The 19224-nt window shown below is 42.9% G+C and overlaps 1 protein-coding gene across 10 annotated transcripts in view; it reads left to right on the forward strand.

Annotated features, from left to right (window-relative positions):
* Window positions 1–19224, forward strand: part of SLC2A9 (solute carrier family 2 member 9) — a 240038-nt gene that overhangs the window by 72798 nt on the left and 148016 nt on the right. For all 10 annotated transcript variants that reach the window (XM_041752340.1, XM_041752341.1, XM_041752338.1 and 7 more), the window contains one exon: window positions 8807–8931. In XM_041752340.1, the coding sequence (XP_041608274.1) occupies window positions 8807–8931 (125 nt within the window). The remainder of the gene's footprint in view (window positions 1–8806; window positions 8932–19224) is intronic.

Below are 19224 nucleotides of genomic sequence, written 5' to 3' on the forward strand. Positions count from 1 at the left end.
AGCACTCAGGAGTGAACAAAGTGAATAAGGTAACAGCTCTCCAGGCAGAGGGAACAGCAGCTGCAAAGGCCCTGGGGGATGAACAGGCTCATGTTTGGAGGTAAGACAGGATGTCAGTGTGGCTGGGGCCAAGTCAATGAATAGAAGAGGAGGTAGAGAAGTCACAGAGATTAGATGCAGAGGGCCTCATAGGGCAGGGTTGGGACTTTGGCTTTTCTCTGAGTAAGAGGGGAGTTACTGGAGTGTTTTAAGAACTAGCCTGACTTACAGTTTGAAAGGCTTGCTGTTAGTGCATCTGGGGAGGCTGGTTGGGAGCATCTTGCAATCATCCAGGTAAGGTGACCTGATTTGCACCAGGTTTGTAACAAGGCATAGTGAGAGGTAGTGAGAAGTTTATGAGTTTGGGACATATTTTGGAAGTAGAGAAAACAAGCCTTACTGTTGTATTATATGTGGGGAGTGAGGGAGAGAAATAAAAAATAATGCTAACATTTTTGGCCTGAGCAACTACGAAGATTGTGGTGTGTTGTTGCTGTTTTGGTTTTGGGGTTTTGTTTTGTTTTTGCTTTTGCTTTTGTTTTGAAGTAGGGAAGACTTTAAGAAGAATAGGGTTTTTTGGGGGAAAGAGGAGCAATATTAGGAACTCAGTTTTAGGTATATTAACTGTGAATTGCCTGTCAGACCTCCTAGTGAAGATGTGAAGTAAGCAGTTAGCTATACGGGTCTAGCACTCAGAGGGGAGTGCAGAACTTGGCTGTAAGTTTAGATGTCATAGTACATAGGTGACACTTGAAGCCAGGAAACAAGATCACTTAGGAAGTGTATAGAGGCCAAAGGAATAGGCTCAAGGGCTGAGGCCAGGAGCCCCCCCAACATTGAGAGGGTTGGGAAGATGGTAAGGAGGCTGGTAGGAGCAGACCGACCTGAGTGAGGGCTGGAAAGCATGTGAAGGAAGGAATGGCGATCACCTGTGTTCAGCGCTGCTGGGAAATGAAGATAAAGCCTGAGCTCTGGTGGTGGGTTTAGCAACGTGGAGATCTCTGGCTACCTGACAGGAGCTGTTTCAAAGGCACAGTGGGAGAGACAACCTCTGGAGTGGATTTAAGCGAGAAGAATAGCTCAAGATAATGAGCATAGATGAGTGTAGTTTCCTTCTAAGATGGCAGCTACAGCACGTTAATGAGATGTTCCAGCAGAGAGGGAAAAATTGGTAGCCAGGAGCAAGAGAGGAAACTTGCTGAAGCAAAGCAATGTTCTTGTGCCGGTGAGAGGGGGTGGATGGGCCTCAGAGTGGAGCAGGGACAGTACGTCCATAGGAACATGAGGGCAAACGGCGTATGCGTACAGAACCAGGTAGGTCTTTCCAGGTAGAGGGAACACATGACATCCTCTCCAGATTGCTTCTGCTTTCTCAGTGGAGTACAGAGCGAGGTCATCAACTGAGAAGGAGGATAAGGGGACTTGAGAGAGATGTGTGAAATAGTCCTATAGATGAGCAGGAGACTGAATAAACCAGGGAACCACAGAATGGCTGCTAGGAGTCCCAAAAGCCCACTTGAGATTGGGTTCATGAACTTGAAGTTGACACCAGTTAACATAATTGTGGATTGTTCTCCAGCCACATGCTCTGTGGTGCATGTGTGAGGTAGGTCAGGATGTAAGCAGGGTTGGAGGTTGCCAAGTGCATGTAATGAGGGCAAGTGGGTCAGTGGGTCAAGGAGTTGAGGGGGTATGGCTGTTTCAAATGATGGATCATGGAATTCTGGCCGGGTAAGCAGGAATGGATGGAAATGAGGAGGGTGAGGATTGGGGGAACAAGGTGTGATCCTGGTTTATAGGCCAAGTAGCCTAAAGAATTGTTGGAAGGGTGAGTGGTGGCAGCCCTATCTCCAGAGGCTTCCCATTCCACTAGGCCTTTACAAAAGTACTTTCTAAACCCAAACTGAAATAGTATTCCCTGCATCTTTCACCATTTGGTCCTGTGCATGGAGCTTAAGCATGACCCAGTGGAAGCTCTCACATCTTCCCTGAGCCTTCTCTGGTCTGGGCTCAGCGTGCTGAGTCCCTTGGCTGGCCATTCCTCAGGTGACAAGCTCTCCATTCTCCTCATCACCTGATCACTCTTCATCGTATTTGGCCCCTTCTGCCGAGAGCTGATGATCTCCTGGACTGCACCAGAAGATTTTGCCCTATAGGAAGGCTCAGGACAATGCATCAGGTATCCCAGGTCGGGTTCTCAGGGGTCACTGGAGCTCAGGAATGGCACGGCCCTGGTCTCCCTTGTTTCTGTTGCTGTGTTCATCTCTGGGGAGGAATGGAAACACAATCATTAAAATCTCTGTGTCTGAACCCCAGTGACTCAGCTTTGCAAATTATTTGCAAGTAAGGTTTCCATCCTCACTGGGACAGTGTCAGGCTGGGGGTTATTTTGGGAAGGAATATATTAATAGGATGAACTCACTTAGAGGGCGTGCAGCCTTGTTTGCAAATGTTTCAAGTCAGACCAGAATGTGACTTTAATATTATCTACATCACACAAAATAGACCATCACGTCCAGTGCAAGAGCTCAGGCTAAAGCACTTGGTGGCATCCTTGACTCCTCTTTCCCTCCACTTCTGTCCAATCCATCTGTAAGTTCCATCAACTGCCTTCAAAGCACCCCAGGATTTGCCCACGTCTCACTACCTCCACTGCTACCATCCTGGTCCTTATCACTATCAGTACTTGCATGATCCATTGCCAAAGCTTCCCAGCTGGTCTCCCGTATCCACATTTACTTCTACAGCCCATGGTCAACATAGAAGACTGCATGATCTTGTTAATATAAGATTTCACTCAGGCCCATCCCATCCCTCTCCTTAGAATCTTCCAGGGGCTGCCTATCTCTCTCCAGGTGGGAACCCAGGTTGTCATGGTACCTCATACAAGACCCTCATGAGCTCTCCTGCCAGTCTCTCCACCTTCCTTCTAGTACTTGCTCTCCTCTCCTCCTCTGCCGCCAGCTCTGCTGGCCTCACTGGCATACCTGAAAATAGCCCACATCTGACTCTTGTACCTCCCTGCCAAGATTGCTGCTCCCCGATATTCATATGGCTCATCTACATTCCTTCTTCAAGTCTATGCTTAGATGTCACCTTCCCAGATGTCTCCCTGCATAAACTTCCACCCATTCCCTGCATTAGTTTTCTCTACAGCATTTGTCACCATCTGACATGCTACAAATGTTTTATTTTTAATTGTTTATTGAGAAGAACATAAGAGCAGGGACTTAGCCATTGTCACAGCTATATGCCAGACCCTAGTTCAGCACTCAGTCCACACCCAAATGTGTGTTGAGTGAATGAATGAATGTAGATTATTAGAATGTAGGATGAATGAATGATTATTGAAAGAATGAATGGCTGTGAGTAAATATGGCAGCCACCATTGTGGATAGCTTAGTTTCAGGGCTCCAGTGATGTTAAATCTCCCATTTAAGAGTATGTAAACTTGACCAAGTTCTAGATCTGTTTCCTTTACATGGGAAATAGGTAGCAAGATTACCTAATTCATAGTGTCCAGTGAGTATAAAGCACTTAAAATAGTGCCTGGCCTATAGCAAGTACCCGGTATCTGTTAGCTATCACCAGGAATTTTATTTTATTTCTTTTTTAGTTTATTGAGGCTCCAAATAAGTTCTAGGTGCCATCCTCAGCATTTTTCATAAATCATCTGATTCTTAGAGGAGCCTTACAAGGTAGACATTGTTATGTCCATTTTACAGGTATGGAAACCAAGGCTCAAAAAATGTAAGAAATCTGCCTGAAGTTGTTGAGTTAGCATGTAGCTGGGCTGTCCAAGTGGGAACAGTACTGGAGGTGGATTCAGGAGAACAACATTTTTCCTGCCAGCAGACCTAGAAGCTAAAGGAAGACTGAGAACAGGCCAGAGCTGGGACAACAAGGAGGAAGCCTGGCTTACCATGACTTGCCTCCTAGAATGTACCCCTTCATTTACACAACAGAGATACGGGGCACCTGTATGTGCCAGGAACTGGTTTAGTGGCTGGGGCTACAGTGACAAGACAAAATCTTTGCACACATGGAGCTTATACTCTCGTAGAGTGCATGCCAGCATAAACACAAATAAATGTGGGCTAATATCCTGTGTTGTTGGGGCTATAAAGAAAAATAGAAAGGGGGTAGGGTTATGGGGGATGGGCCCTGCACTTGGAGGGAGTAGCCACAACAGATAGTGTCAGAGGTGGCATTCGAACCACTTGAGTGAGCTGACACTCATACAATGAATAGAGGGGCTCCCAGGACATGGGTCATGAGGCACTCCCAAGAGATGGTGGGAAGGCTCATGAGCATGAAGACACTAGTATCAGATGGTGTGACAAAGGCCATTTCATGCAAGGCTTCATAGGCCTCAGTGAGGAGTTTATCCTCAGTGTAGTGGGAAGTCACCAGAAGGTTTTCAGTTAGGGGAAGTATGTCAGTGTTTGCTTTGAAAGGCTCTCCTGTGGACCATGAATTATACAGCAGCACAGGAGCCACCCAAGTCTCTTGCAGTTGTCAGAGCATGAGATGCTGGTCTGCACCACTGCGGCACTGTGGATTGGAAATGCAAGAAGTGTGTTGCTCTGAGATTTATTTTGGAAGCTGTGTAGGTATGACTCAGTGATGGATTGCACGTAGGTTGGAAGGAAAATAAGAGATGTAAGTATTATTTTATTCCCAGATTGTTGGTCTAAGCCACTAGAGAGTGGAGGCTTTATTTACTCAGATGGGGAAGACTGAGGAAAGAGGGGTTTGGATTCATTTGTTGGGGGTGGTTAGTAGTGGGAGCTCAAGAGTTCCAATTTAAATATGCATGGCTGGAGATGCCTGCTGGACATGCAAGTGGAAATGTCTAGGAGGCAGTTGGACATGTAAGTCTGGGTTGAGATGAGTCACGGCCAGAGATATATTTGGGAATTGTTGCCAATTAAGGTAACAGGACTAGGTGAGATCACTCAGGGCGGAGAGTGTAGAGAGAGAGGAGGACAAACCAGCCTCAAGACTGGGGAGAAAACAGGAGAGGACAGGATCCCAGATGTCCCAAGAAGATTCTGTTTCCAGAAAGAGTGCACAGTCAACCATATAAGATGCTGCTGAGAGGCTGTACTGGGGGAGACAGCGTTGTCAGTTGTGTGTGTCAGAGTGTGTGTTCCCGATGATCTTCACAAAGGCAGTCTCCGGGGAGTGCTACCAATGATCTAATCAGAGTGGGACAAGGAAAGAAGGGGAGGTGAGCAGACCATATTCTTTAAGGAGTTTCGCTCTAAAAGGAAGCTGAGACAGGGACAGTGGCTGCAGAGGGAAGAGGGCCAAGACACAGTAGCTGTGGTTGTATGGGAACGATGGAGTAGAGGAGTGGATTCTCTCTGGTAGTGGATAGCCAGTGGCTCTTACCTTTTGGGGGCAGTTTTAGCCACTTGCCGGGGGCCCCCCACCTTGTAACACCTCCACCTCATCCTCTGTGAATTGTCCAGTTCACAAAAGCTGCAGGATACAGGTGTAAAAGATGAAATGAGATAATTTATGTAAAAGCCATGCTCTTCCTCGACTCTTCTAAAGGTCTCTTGCTGAGTCTGCATCAAGGATTGAGATTCTCTAGGGATGGACCCAAGAGTCTCTCTTCTTATGCGCTGTTAGTGGATCTGATGAGCAGCCAGCCTTGAGAATCACCAACCAATGCCAGCATTATTGCTACCAATATCACGATTATCTTTCTAGCGTCAAAGGTCCAATTTATCTGGAGCAGGGGCATAGGAGTCAAGGTGTAATTTCTGATCAAGTCCTTTATTTCTCTTTGTCTCTGGGTTATGAAACCTATTGTTTTGCTCAATATCCAAGAACCTTCTGAGTCTGGCCTCAACATTCTTCTCTTGCCTCCCCTCTCTCAACAACCTCTTCACAAACTTGACTTACACTGGACCCTGCACCCACACGGATTTGTGCTGTGAGGTCTCAAGGAGTAGAACTGGGGCCAGAGAGGAGCTACAGGGAGAACATTTTGGCTTGTGAGAAATCACTTTTTCACAGACAAGCTGCTACCATACCTGAGATGGAAGGCCAAAAGGCAGGGGCAGCACTCCTGGAGCCCATGAGCCAGGCCCACTTGGTGGAGGGGGGCAGGTTGCTGACACGACAGAGAAGGCTGGGGCCACAGAGCAGATGTACCTGCTGCAGTGGAAGCAGGGAGACAGGAGGGAGGTACCCAGCCTCTTTTCCCCAGGGGAGAGTAAGAGCGGCCTCTCATTGGCCAATCCTACCAGAGAGCTGGGAAGCAAGGGAGTCTGGGAAATGTAGTTCCCTTTGAGACAGGAGAGCAGAGAAAGGATTCCCTGGATAGACAGGCAATTGAGAGGCACAGGTCCCACGTACATACTCTCAGCCCCAGTATCTCTACTCCTTTTTAAAATTTTTATTTATTTGAGAGAGAGAGAGAGAGAGAGAGAAAACCAGCGGGGGCAGGGGAGAATCAGAGGGAGAGGGAGATCCAGACTCCCCACTGAGTAGGGAGCCTGATGCAAGACTCCATCCGAGGACCCTGGGATCATGACCGGAGCTGAAGGCAGGTGCTTCACCAATTGAGCCTCCCAGGTGCCCCTCTTTACTTCTAAGTGACTTCTGTGTGACAGTTTATTTTTCTGTGTTCCTAACTAGATTTAAAACCCCATGAGGATGAGAGATGACTTCCTCCCGATGGTAAAGCCATTGTCTAGCACTCACTAAATATTGGCTAAGTGAATACGCTGGTGAAAGCTCTTGCTGTGAGAGTGCAGGTCTGCCCACCACCACCCTGCTCTCTTCTTACTGCTGACAGTTCCTCAGAAGACTGAAGGGAAGGGCTGTGAACAGTGCACAGACGTGGGGCACCAGGATATTCACACTATGCTTTGAGGTCTCACTAATTAGTACCTTTAGGTTCATCTTATTGAAGCCTGACTCTGTGACCTTCTGCATCAAAATAAGGGAGGTCAGCCTAGATTGGAATTTCTATTTTAAGTCTTGGCTAAATCATAATTTTCCCCTCATCTTGACATCTATTTAAATTAATTTTTGACAGTGATATTGTATTTATATTTTGAATAATTAATACATGTGTATGGTATAACTTTCAGAAGGACGAAATGAATGTAAAGTAGAAAGTTTCCATTGCATTTCTCTTCAGTCAGATCTCCTTCCTAGAGGCAATCTGTGATGCCACTTTATTGTGTATCTCTTTCAAGGTTTGTGTCTGTCTTTGCATGCATGCACACATGTGCGTGCACACACACACACACTTCTTTATTGCACAAATTGTTGCATATTCTACATAAAGTCCTGTACCTTGCTCTTTTCATCTAACAATATATCTTGATCTTCCCATATCAGAATATAGAAAGCCACTTGTGCTTTACTGTGTGCATAATGTGCCTTCATATAGATGTATCATAATTTATTTTTTTTGATGTATCATAATTTATTTAAATAGTCCTTTGCTAAAGGACACTTGGGTTGTTTACAGTTGTTCACCATTGAAAGTTGTTCATCAACATAGAAGATGTTGCAGTGAGCAATCCTTGGACCATCATCACTGAGCTGTGAAAGTAGTTAGCTTTGGGATTCCCCAAGAAGATGTAGGAAGGGGTAAAAGTTTAATGGAAAGTTTGAGATATGTAAAAACTAGTGTGAAGAGCCCTGGCCTGGAATTTAAGGGCTCTAATTCCTAAAGGTAATAACAAAGTCCCTTTTAAGTCCCTAGGTTTTTTTTTTTTAAGAAAATAATTCAATATTTATGAACTCATTGAATTATTAGGGGAAAAATATCCTGTGGAGAAGCTATGATGTGTTTCTCCAGCTTCTTGACTCACTAGTTGTATAACAAAATAAATTTCCAATTTGTCTATATTCTGGTTAGCTTATCTATAAAATAGAGATAAATAAAGTACCTACCTCATAGGATCATTTTGAGCGGCAAATGAGCTACTCATGTAAAGTGCTTAGAACAGGGTTTATCGCATAGCAAGAGTTCAGTAAATGTGAGCTATTACGATTGTTTTGTAAATAAGGAAAGGAAAACACAATCAAGTACAGTCACCTAGCTCATAAAAGCTACAACTGGTACAGGGACCCAGGTCTCCAGACCCCCAAACAGGTCACACTTCTCAACTATGACATTTTGGGGATATGTTCACAGAATAGTGATAGTAATCCTGGCACAGAGCAGCTAATAGTATTATCGCCATAGGAATTTGGCTGACTGTGTTCAAGGGGATTAGTTCAACCTCACAGATAGTGCTGTAGTTCATCAAATTGAAGAGGTCATCATTTATAAGAAGCATTGTTACATGAACCGCAGAGAAGGAAGGGAGGGAAGGAGGGAGGGAGGGAGGGAGGAGGAGGGAGGGAGGAAGGAAGGAAGGAAGGAAGGAAGGAAGGAAGAAAGGCAAGCAGGAAGGCAGGCAGGCAGGCAGGCAATAAGGAATTGATAATATACAGTAGTGCATCAGGGAATTTATAGATCATGACAGCACCTTTGAAGGTGATCTAATCAGCCCCAGTGGTGAACCCAGAGGGAGGAAGTGCCTTGCTCAGGGTCACACAGCCAAAGGTGCCAGTGGGGGCCCCTGGGGCTCTGGCCCCTGTTCCTGACCCTTAGGCCAGTGCTCTTCCCGCTGTGCCTGAGTCTGGCTCTGCTGATCATTCTGAAGGGCCTTACCCCTGCTCCTGGGACGAGTTGGTTGACATCCTCATGGTGGGCCTCCTCATCAAACCACCCATTTTTTTTTTCTAGGAAGTACACTCTGCTGGTCAACAATGGGTTTGCAATTTCTGCTGCGTTGCTGATGGCCTGTTCTCTCCAGGCAGGAGCCTTCGAAATGCTCATTGTGGGACGCTTCATCATGGGCGTGGATGGAGGTGAGCCTTCACCATGGCTGGACAGGGGTGGCAACACATTACTCAGGGGTGTTTTGAATTTGAGTGGAGTTCAGAGCTGTCACATGACTGGGCTTCCTCTAGTATGGAGTTACTAGGGACCAAAGATGCAAAAAAGTCTGCATAAAAGAGGCCAGTCCCATTAGATGGACCACTCATGGGGTCTATCATACTAATTGAGAAACACTGAGTGGGAAAGACCCAAGTCAGTTCCATAACTTTTGCTTTGTCATCTTCACTATAAAATTCATATTCCAAGCTCATCTGTGGTTCCCAGGGAGTTTTTAATGATGGTTTTATTTCCTGTTTGGGCTTCTGGCTTATTTATTCTTTCATATATTCACTGGGCATTCATTTTTGAAGCATCTGCTGTGCCTGGCATTCTTCTCCATGCTAGGGACACAGTGGTGAATGAAATCCCCCAGTCCCTACCCCTGCAGCTTACATTCCAGTGCATGGACAGATATAACTAGACACATAAGGTAGGTGGGGGCAAGCCCTAGGAGAAAAATGAAGCAGGACAGGGGGATAGTGTGGACTATTTTAGATAGGCCAGTCAGGGAGGACTGCTCAGTGGAGGAAACATATGAGCAAAGACTGGAATGAACCAACAGTGAGAACCAAGTGAGTATCAGGGGGCTTGGGATTTTGGCCAAGAGAAGAGTGTATTGGCCCTGAGGTGGGAGTCATGTTTGGTACATTAAATCATGGCTGGAGCTTGGTGAGCTGGGAGAGAGTGTTTGCAGATGAGGTTAAAGAGGGGCCGGTCATATCACGTAGGACCTTGTAGGATTTGTGCTGAGGGCAATGGAAAGCCAGAGGAGGTTTGAGAGGAATGTGACATGAGTTGGTTTTGTGTTTCAATAGGATTCCTCCTGCTTCTTTGTAGAGAATAATGTAGAGGAGGGCAGGAGTGAAATCAGGGAGCCAACTGTCCAGGGGAGATAGCCATGGCAGCGAGGTGCAGCCGGTTGCTGGCTGTGGGGTGTGAGAGAGTAGGAACCTCAAAATACATTGCTAAAATCAGCCAACCAACCAACCGACCTTGCTTTCTTTCTAAATACCGCAAGTCTGTAAGGTATTACCTGTACGCATTTGTGGAAAGAATGCAAGCTTTTGGATTAGAAATCCCTACCTTTGTGTCTGAGCTCTGCTGCTTGCCAGTGACTGACTTCTGACAAGTTGCTTAATGGCTCTGGGCCTTGGTTTCCCCATTTGTAAAATGGAAATAACGATACCTACTTTGAAGGGCTGTCATAAGGTTGACATGGTGATATATATATATATATATATATATATAAAATCTGCCAAATGCAGTTGGAACCTGTGAGCTCATTAAAGGCTAATTCCCTTCCTTGCTGATTCCTGCACAATGAGAGTGAGCACCAGGCTTCGGCAGTGAGCTGTACAACAAGTGTACATCAGGGAGAGGTGAGCAGGAGAGTGAGTGCCTGAGGAAGGCAGAGGAAAAGACTTCCTGTCCCTTACCTGCTTGGATGGCAGGAAGTATTTCCAGATTAGTTATAACCAGACTTGGGGTAAAATTATTCCTCTGTCTCAGTATTCAAGTAGGAAGGAGTTAGCTATAGAAATGTTAATTTGTAAGAATAATGCTTGGAGTTTTCTTTTTAAGAAATTTATTTTTTCTTGGTGTTCAATTTGCCAACATACAGCATAACACCCAGTGCTCATCCCGTCAAGTGCCCACCTCAGTGCCCGTCACCCAGTCACCCCCGTCCCCCGCCCACCTCCCCTTCCATCACTCCTTCGTTTCCCAGAGTTAGGAGTCTTTCATGTTCTGTCTCCCTAATGCTTGGAGTTTATGTGGTGTTTTATAATTAACCAGTCATGTTGGTGGTTTCCTCTGCTCTGATCTCCTGCTAATGCTGAAGGACTGTTATTTTGTCATTTTGCATCAAGGACACTGAGGCTTAGAAACATGGGACAGTAAAGTGGTTAAGGCTGAGGGCTGTACATTCTACACTAACTGGGTTTTCCCACTCACCTGGCTTAATTTCATTACTTTGTATCAGTTATATTTTGCTACATTAAAAAAAAAAAAGCACCTGAAACGTAATGGCTTAAAGCAATAACCTTTGTGTTGAGCTTATAGTTCTGTGAGCTGCTGGGACAGTTCTTTTTTTTTTTTTTTTTTTTTTTAAGGATTTTATTTACTTATTCATGAGAAACACAGAGAGAGGCAGAGAGAGGCAGAGAGAGGCAGAGACAGGAGAAGCAGGCCCCATGCAAGGAGCCCAATACAGAACTCCATCCCAGAACTCTGGGGTTACTCCCCAAGCCAAAGGCAGACACCCAACCACTGAGCCACTGAGCTGTCCCTGGTGGGGTAGTTCTAACGTGGGCCAGCTCCACTGCTCTCTGCCGTGGTGGGCTGCAGAGCAGTTAGCAGTGGGGGTACTGCAGATGATCTCACTCACTTGATTGGTTGTTGGCCACTGGGTTGGTCTCAGAGGATCCCAGCAGGGCCAGCTCATCTCTGCTCCCCGTGATCTCTCAGCCTGTGGTAGGGGGATTCTCAGAGTGCTGCAGAGTGCTAATGGGAGCAAGACTCCACAGGCAAGCACTTGCTGAGTCACTGCTCATGGCACATTTGTCAGTGTCCCACTGGCCAAGCCAAGTTCCATCCATGACCAGGGGCATCATTGATGTCAGAGGAACCTAAGCCCCAGGGATGCAGACTCCAGAGGTGTGAACCCGTGGGGCCACACAGCAGCATTCTGTCTTGCTGTCTTAGCCTCTTTCCCTGACTTGGCAAAGGGGCTTAATCAGAAGGCCTCTCTGGTGGGGTATGCAACAATTAACTGATGGGAGCATGTGGCAAGCACTTCGTACTTTCCAGGCCTACAGTGCCTTCCCCCAATGCCAGGAATGGTGATGGGATCATTGCCATAATTGGTGCTATTATTTTTATTCTCAGCTGATAAAGTACAGATCCTGGGTGTGGACAGAAATGTCTGGTTTCAGAGGCCCTGTCTGCTTAAAACAAAGGCTGGGGGAGATGCCCACCAGAGGCTCCTGAGGGCCTCCCTTTTGGGCAGGTTTAGATTTTATCCATTAGCCTCTTTCCAGTTGTTTTGTCTCTCCACCTATTCTGGGGGAAGGCGACACTTACCGCACAGAACGTCTCTCTCTGAGTTTCCTTTGTTAAAAATAAGCTGGAATTGAAGAGAGGTGCCATTTTTATAAAGCCCCATATTCAAGTCAGATGTCTGTTAGGACCCTTTTCTGATAAGTTTTTCAAAAAAAAAAAACAGGAAAAAAAAAAGGGTAAAAACAAGGAGGGGAGAAAAAAAACCTGACTCCTCTGACTTCTGGAGCCTAGCCTATTGGATGTAGACCAAGACATGCAGGCTTTGTGTCACTAATTCTCATCAAACCCTCTCAAAGCAGAGACAGGGAGTTGCAGGCATTTAAAGTAAGGCCATTGGTCAGAAAGAAGGGAAAATTGCTGGCCCGGAGATGAACTGGCTGTCCTGCTTGTAATAAATAATTGAAAGCCAAGTAATAAGTCTGGAGGATTTTTGGAAGGCTATGCTGCTCAAGCTAGGTTTGTGGGCAGTATTTGGGACCATAGTAGAAACCCAGGACACCTTCCCCAAATGTCCTTCCTCTAAAAAGCTTGGAAAACAGATAAACACACTTTTACATTGAAACAACTTGATGCAGCATGGTGTGAGAGACAAAAAAAAAAAAAAAATCCATGCAGATTATAAAGTCAAAGTAGAAGAGTACAGAGGGGTTTTGTGTTTGTGGAAGGTTGCATTGGACAGGTTCCTGCCAAGCCCTCCCAGGACCACACACTCCCCAGGTGCAAGTCCATGTCCACTGCACTAGGAGCTCTCCCGTGGACAAGCTCATCTACCGAATTAGCTGGTCTCGGTGGACAGATTTGAGCAGGAGCATTTAGAGAAGCATCTGACATGGAAAGAACATGAAATCAGGGTCAAGGATGTGACTTTAAGTTCTGGTTCTACCAGTGACTTGACAGGTGACTGTGGGACCACCATTTCACCTCTCTGGGCTGGTAATGTCATCTAGAAAGCAAGGAGGATTGGACTCTAGTAGCTGAGGTCGCTACCAGCTCTAAAAATCTGTCTTGGCTCCTTTTTGTACTCACCTTGGAGCTACTATCTTGAATATTCTCTTAAAGCTTCTGCACCTCACATGCCACACACAGCTGTATTGCTCACTCATTAAACATCACAGAATAGGTGATTGTGAAGTAAGAGTATAGGGCAGAAACACCAGCCCTCTCTCTGGTGGGGTCAGCTCATGTGTACCTTACCCGAGGACCTCCCCGCCAGTTATGTCCCAGCACGGGCTCCCAGCAAGGGTGTGGGCTGCTCTTATAAGCATATTATTTATTATCTATCATAATCCTGTCTAATGCCTCAAAGATGTTCACATCCTCACCCCTGGAACTAGCTTACATGGCAAAGGGACTTTGTAGATATGATTAAGTTAAGGACCTTAGGTGGCGAGTTTACCCTGGATTATCCAGGTGAGTCCCATAAAATCACAGGGGCCCTGATAGGTGAAAGAGGAAGGAGGAGTCAGAGCCAGAGAAAGGAGACATGAGGGTAAGAGCGGAGGCTGTAGTGATACAGAGGCAGGGAGGGACCATGAGCCAGGGGGTGTAGGTGTCTCTGGAAGCTGGGAATGGTGAGGAAGCAGACTTTCCCCTAGAGCCTCCAGAAGGATCACAGGCCTGCTATCACCTTGATTTTAGCCAAAGTCCCATTTTAGACTTTGGACCCCCAGAACTGTGTGATAATGAGTTTATGTTGTTTTACATCACTAAGTTTGTGGCAGTTTGTTACAGTTACAGTAGGAAACTAGCAAAAACACTAATAATATTTATCATTACTGATTTGAGTCCAATTTTAACCTGACAAAGAGCATGTGAGGTGTTCAGAAGGGTGGATTCTGGCCTCAGCCCTGCTTCTTACCAGCTGGGTGACCTTAGACAGATTTCTTTACCCCTCTGAGCTTCCATTTCCTCACAAGTACAGTACAGATAGCAACAAAGCTACCTGACAATGTTCAGATACTATATAGGGGTGTGTCTCTGTGTGTGTGTGTCTGAGTCTGTGTGTATATGTATGTCTATCCATGTGTGTATGTGTGTCTGAGTATCTGTGTCTATGTATATTATGTGTGTGTGAAAAGAAAAAAATTAAAATATGCAATTAAAATAGCATGTGAATCAGGAAGGCAATAAGAGAAGTTGGTGTATATTAAATTCTTTGCGTTGTCCAGGAAATACTAAAAGTACTAATTTATATTAGATTTCACTAAAACACGGATTCATGAAATGATTTCTGGAGCAATTATTAAAAGAAGAGAAAATAACATAGAAAAATCAAATGACTTAAAAATACTTTATCCAGAAGAAGGCAAGAGAAGAGAGAAAACAATATATTCCAACTTAAATTGAATTTAAATAAAGACTTAAAAAAACAGAATATAGAAGAGTGCCACATAGAATAGCAAATGGTAGGATGTTATATTTAAACACAAGCATATCCATAAATAGACTTAATACTCCAATTAAAAGGTAAAAATGGTTGCCTTGGATATAGCTTAGATATAAAGATATAGGAAGATTAAAAATAAAATCATAGGAAAACCCTATGCTCATAAATCCAGTACTGCAACACTGATTACAGACTAAGTAGATTTTTTTTTATTCATGAAAGACACAGAGAGCGAGGCAGAGACACAGGCAGAGGGGGAAGCAGGCTCCCTGTGGCGAGCCTGATATAGGACTCGATCCCAGGACCCTGGGATTGCGTCCTGAGCTAAAGGCAGATGCTCAACCACTGAGCCACCCAGGTGCCCCTAGACTAAGTAGATCTTAAGGCAAGAAGGAGGCCTGGAGGCATGAGAGAGATTTCATGATGATGAAACTTTCAGTTCTAAAGTTGACATGCACATCATATAAAGTATCAAAATGTGTAAACTGAAAATGAGTATGAATTAAAAATTAGCCAAACTAAAATGAGAAATACCGTTTCAGTAACTGATAGAACAAGTGGACAAAAACATCAGTAGTAGAAGGTTTGAGCGACACAGTGAACAAATATGAGCTAATTAATATATGTGGAACATAAACCTCCGGGTGTAAAACACGCATTCCTTTTCAGCATTCATGGGCCATTTATAAAAACTGATCATATGATGAGCCATAAAGCAAGTCTCAACACAGTTCAAAGGATTAAAATTAGGCTCTGTTCCATGACCACAATAGAATTAAGTCAGAAGCTAATTACAAAAAAAAGGAAAATTCTCATATATTTGGATATTAAGATGTAAGTGGCATGTACACTAAAGATTGTGTACTTCTGAGTAATCAGAGGGACAAAAAGAAGTCATGATAGAAATTTTAAAATAGTTTGGATTAAATGATAGTGAAAATACTACTTAAGACATATCCAGGCTTGTGGAATACAGCTAGCTAAAGCCATGTTCTGGGTAAAATTTATAAGCTCAAATGCAAATATATAAAACAGTAAAGGCTAAAAATCAATGACCTAAGTTTCCATCTCAAGAAATTAGAAAGGAGATTTTCATTTGAGAGTATCAGCAAGGCCAAAGTTAAGTTATTTAAGAGATGAATAAAATTGATAAACTGTTTGTGAAACTGTTTACAAGGAGAGAAGGAATTAATAGCTAATATTAGGAATTAAATAGATCCTGAAACATTAGAAAGATAAGAATATATCGTGATGTGATATATTTGAAAACATAAATGAAATGTACAGTTGCCTAGAAGGAAAAAACGTAACCAATAGTTATGTAAAAAAAAAAAAAAAGGAATATCTGAATAGTCCCATTCTATTAAATAAGTTGAACACACAATTAAAAACCTTCCAACAAAAGAGGTTCAAGTCTTAAGAGAGACTTAAGAGAGAACAATTTAAGAGAGAACAATGCCAACTCTGTATAAATATTTAAGAGAGAACAATGCCAACTCTGTATAAATATTTCCCAACTCATTTTATAAGATGAGCATATCCTTGATACCATATCCTATTAAGAACTTTATAGGAAAAAAATACAGGCCAATATCATTAAGGAACATAGATATAAAAATCCTAAATAAAGAATTAGCAAACAGTTTCAACAATAAACATAACAATATTTCAACAATAAAACTTAAAAAAATAATATGTCGAGATCTGGCTGAGTTATTCCAGTGATAGAAAATTGGATTAACATTTGAGAATGAATCAAGGTAATTCACCATGTTTACAGAATCCATTTTAGACAAACTCATATGATTATTTTGATATATGCAGAAAAGCCATTTGATAATGTTCAATATCTATTTATGGGGAAAGAAAAGTAAAAACACGTCTAGCCAACTTGGAATAGAAGGAAATTTTTTTTTTACCCAATTATTTTTTTTTTAAGATTTTATTTGTTTATTCATGAGAGAGAGAGAGGTGGGGGCGGGGGCAGAGTCACAGGCAGAGGGAGAAGCAGGCTTCATGCAGGGAGCCCGACGTGGGACTTGATCCTGGGACTCCAGGATCACGCCCTGGGCCAAAAGCAGGCGCTAAACTGCTGAGCCACCCAGGGATCCCCAGAAGGAAATTTTCTTAAACTAATGAAGGCTACCTTCCAAAACCTACAGCAGTCAACATATTCAGCACTAATGTGTTTATAGGTTTTTCTCTGAGCTTGGGAGCAAGACAAGATACATGCTGTCACCACTCTGAGTTAACATATTACTGGAGGTCCTAGCTAATGCAATGAGGCAAACAAAAAATTTTTAAATATAAGATATAAAGATTGGAAAAGATGAACTAAAACTGTCATCTGTCACAGATGTCATGGATGTTTAAAACATCTAAGAGAACCTATAAATAAACTTCAAAATAAGTGAGTGGATTTGGCTACCAGAGTCTCTGAATAAAAGGTCGCCGTACCTGTATACTTGCGGTGCAATTTGTAAATGCAGTGTCATCTTCCTGTATAAGGTCAATACGCAAAAAGTTGCATTCTTATGTAGAAAATTGTTTTCTTATGTAGAAAATGAAATTTATAAACCATACCATTTAAAATGTTATAAAAATCATTAAATGCCTAAGAATAAGTCTAATGGGAAATGTACAATGTCTCATTTCCTTATTATCTATACAAAATCTATAAAATATTATATAGAGAAATTAGACACATAAATGGGAGGTATTTTGTGTTCATAAATTGGAAGACTGCACATGATAAAGAGGTTCCTTCTGTATTGATCTATAGGTGTCATGGAAATCCAAGCAGGTTTTGTAAAATAGAAATTGCAGGCTGCTTCTAAAATTTATATGGAAATGCAGACTGCTGAGAATTCATGAGATAATCTTCCAGAAGAAGAAAAATGGGGACACTTAATCTGGATATCAACACTTAGAGAGTTACAGTGGTTCAGACAGTGCAGATCGGGGCAAAGATAGAAAAATAGATCAATGGGATAGGAACAAGACTTCTGAAGTTGGCCCATACATATATGGACACTTACTTATGGCAAGGGGGTAGCTGGAGAGCTGAAGGGAAGGAGTATCTTTTCAGCAGATGATGTCAGGTCACTTGGGGCCCCCAGTGGTTAGGAACTGCAGACCCTGGCAGGCTGGTCCTCGGCTGTGATTGTGCTTAATGGGAACAGGCCTCAGGAGCCTTATGGGGCCTGGAGACTCCAAGATGAGGCAGATGTTGGTATGCACCTGTGTTTTTGTGCTTGGAAAATTTTATGTGAGATTTGTTTAAAACAGAACGTTTCTATGTGTCACATCTTTCCAGAAACATGGAATCCTGGGGTAACAAGGAAGGGAAGTAATCATCTTGGCAACCATAAAAGAACCCCTCCTTTACTTATGTATACAGTCATGAAATTTCTACAGTGATAGCTTAAGTAATTATTTCTCCAGCTTAGCTGTTTATGTAAAGCAGAGGCTTATGGTTCAGTGTTCATATGTGTATTTTCTGCTGCTGCTCCTCTTTGGAGAATTGTGTTAGGGATAAAGTACAGACTGCACCGTCCAGGATGGCAAATGCTGCATCTTTATTGACACTCTGACATTTTAATTCCATTAAAAATGAAACTAGAATACTGCTTTACGTCATACACACAATCAATCCCAGGTGGATGGATTGTGGCTCTAAGATGAGAGATAAAACGGTAAATATTCCAAAAGATAACATACAATATATTTCCACCATATTAGGATAGGAGAAGATTTCTTAAACAGGACAGAAAAGCACTAAAGTAAAAGAATTCATAAATTGGACTACATAAAATTAAAGACTTTATACAAAAAAAAAAAAATCACCATTAATGAAAGGACGAACCAGAGAGAGCAGGAAAATATTTTCAGTGAATGAAATTGACAAAGGGCTCCATACAGAATACATTAAGAACTCTTACAAACCAAAGTAAAAGGACAAAAAAACCTCTTACAAAAATAGCTGAGAGATGGAACAGGTATCTTCACAAAAATGGCCAAAAGATATATAAAATCACATTAGTATTCCTCAAAAAGTTAAAAATAGAACTCCTCTATGATCCAGTAATAGCACTACTGAGTACCCCAAAATACAAAATACAAAACACTAATTCAAAGGGATACATACACCCCTATGTTTATGGCAGCATTATCTACAATAGCCAAATTATAGAAGCAGCCCAAGTGTCCCTCAGTAAATGAATATATATATGGAATATTATTCAATCATCAAAAAGAATGAAATTTTGCCATTAGCAACAACATGGATATAGCTAATGAGTATAATGTTAAGCAGAATAAGTCAGAGAAAGACAAGTACCATATGATTTCACTCATATGTGCGATTTGAGAAACAAAAAAGGAAAAAAGAGAGAGACAAACTAAGAAACAGACTCTTAACTATAGAGGATGCACTGATTGTGGTTACCAGAGAGGAGAGGGGTGGGGCATAGGTGAAATAGGTGTTGGGGATTAAGGAGAGCATTTGTTGTGATAAGCACCAGGTGACGTATGAAATTGTTGAATCATTATATCGTACACAAGAAACTAATATAACACTGTATGTTACTAAGTGGGATTAAAATAAAATAAAGTAAAAAGATAAAATATACCACTAGTAGTTAAGGAAATGCAGATTAAAACTACAACTGGTAAAAATTAAAAAGACCACAATAATGTCAAATATTGGCAAAAATGTGGAGCGAAGTGTATTTCATGCATCTCTCATAAAGGTGTAGATTGGTATGATAATTCAGGG

This window comes from Vulpes lagopus, chromosome 4 (genome assembly GCF_018345385.1).
Source record: "Vulpes lagopus strain Blue_001 chromosome 4, ASM1834538v1, whole genome shotgun sequence".
Lineage (NCBI taxonomy): Eukaryota > Metazoa > Chordata > Mammalia > Carnivora > Canidae > Vulpes > Vulpes lagopus.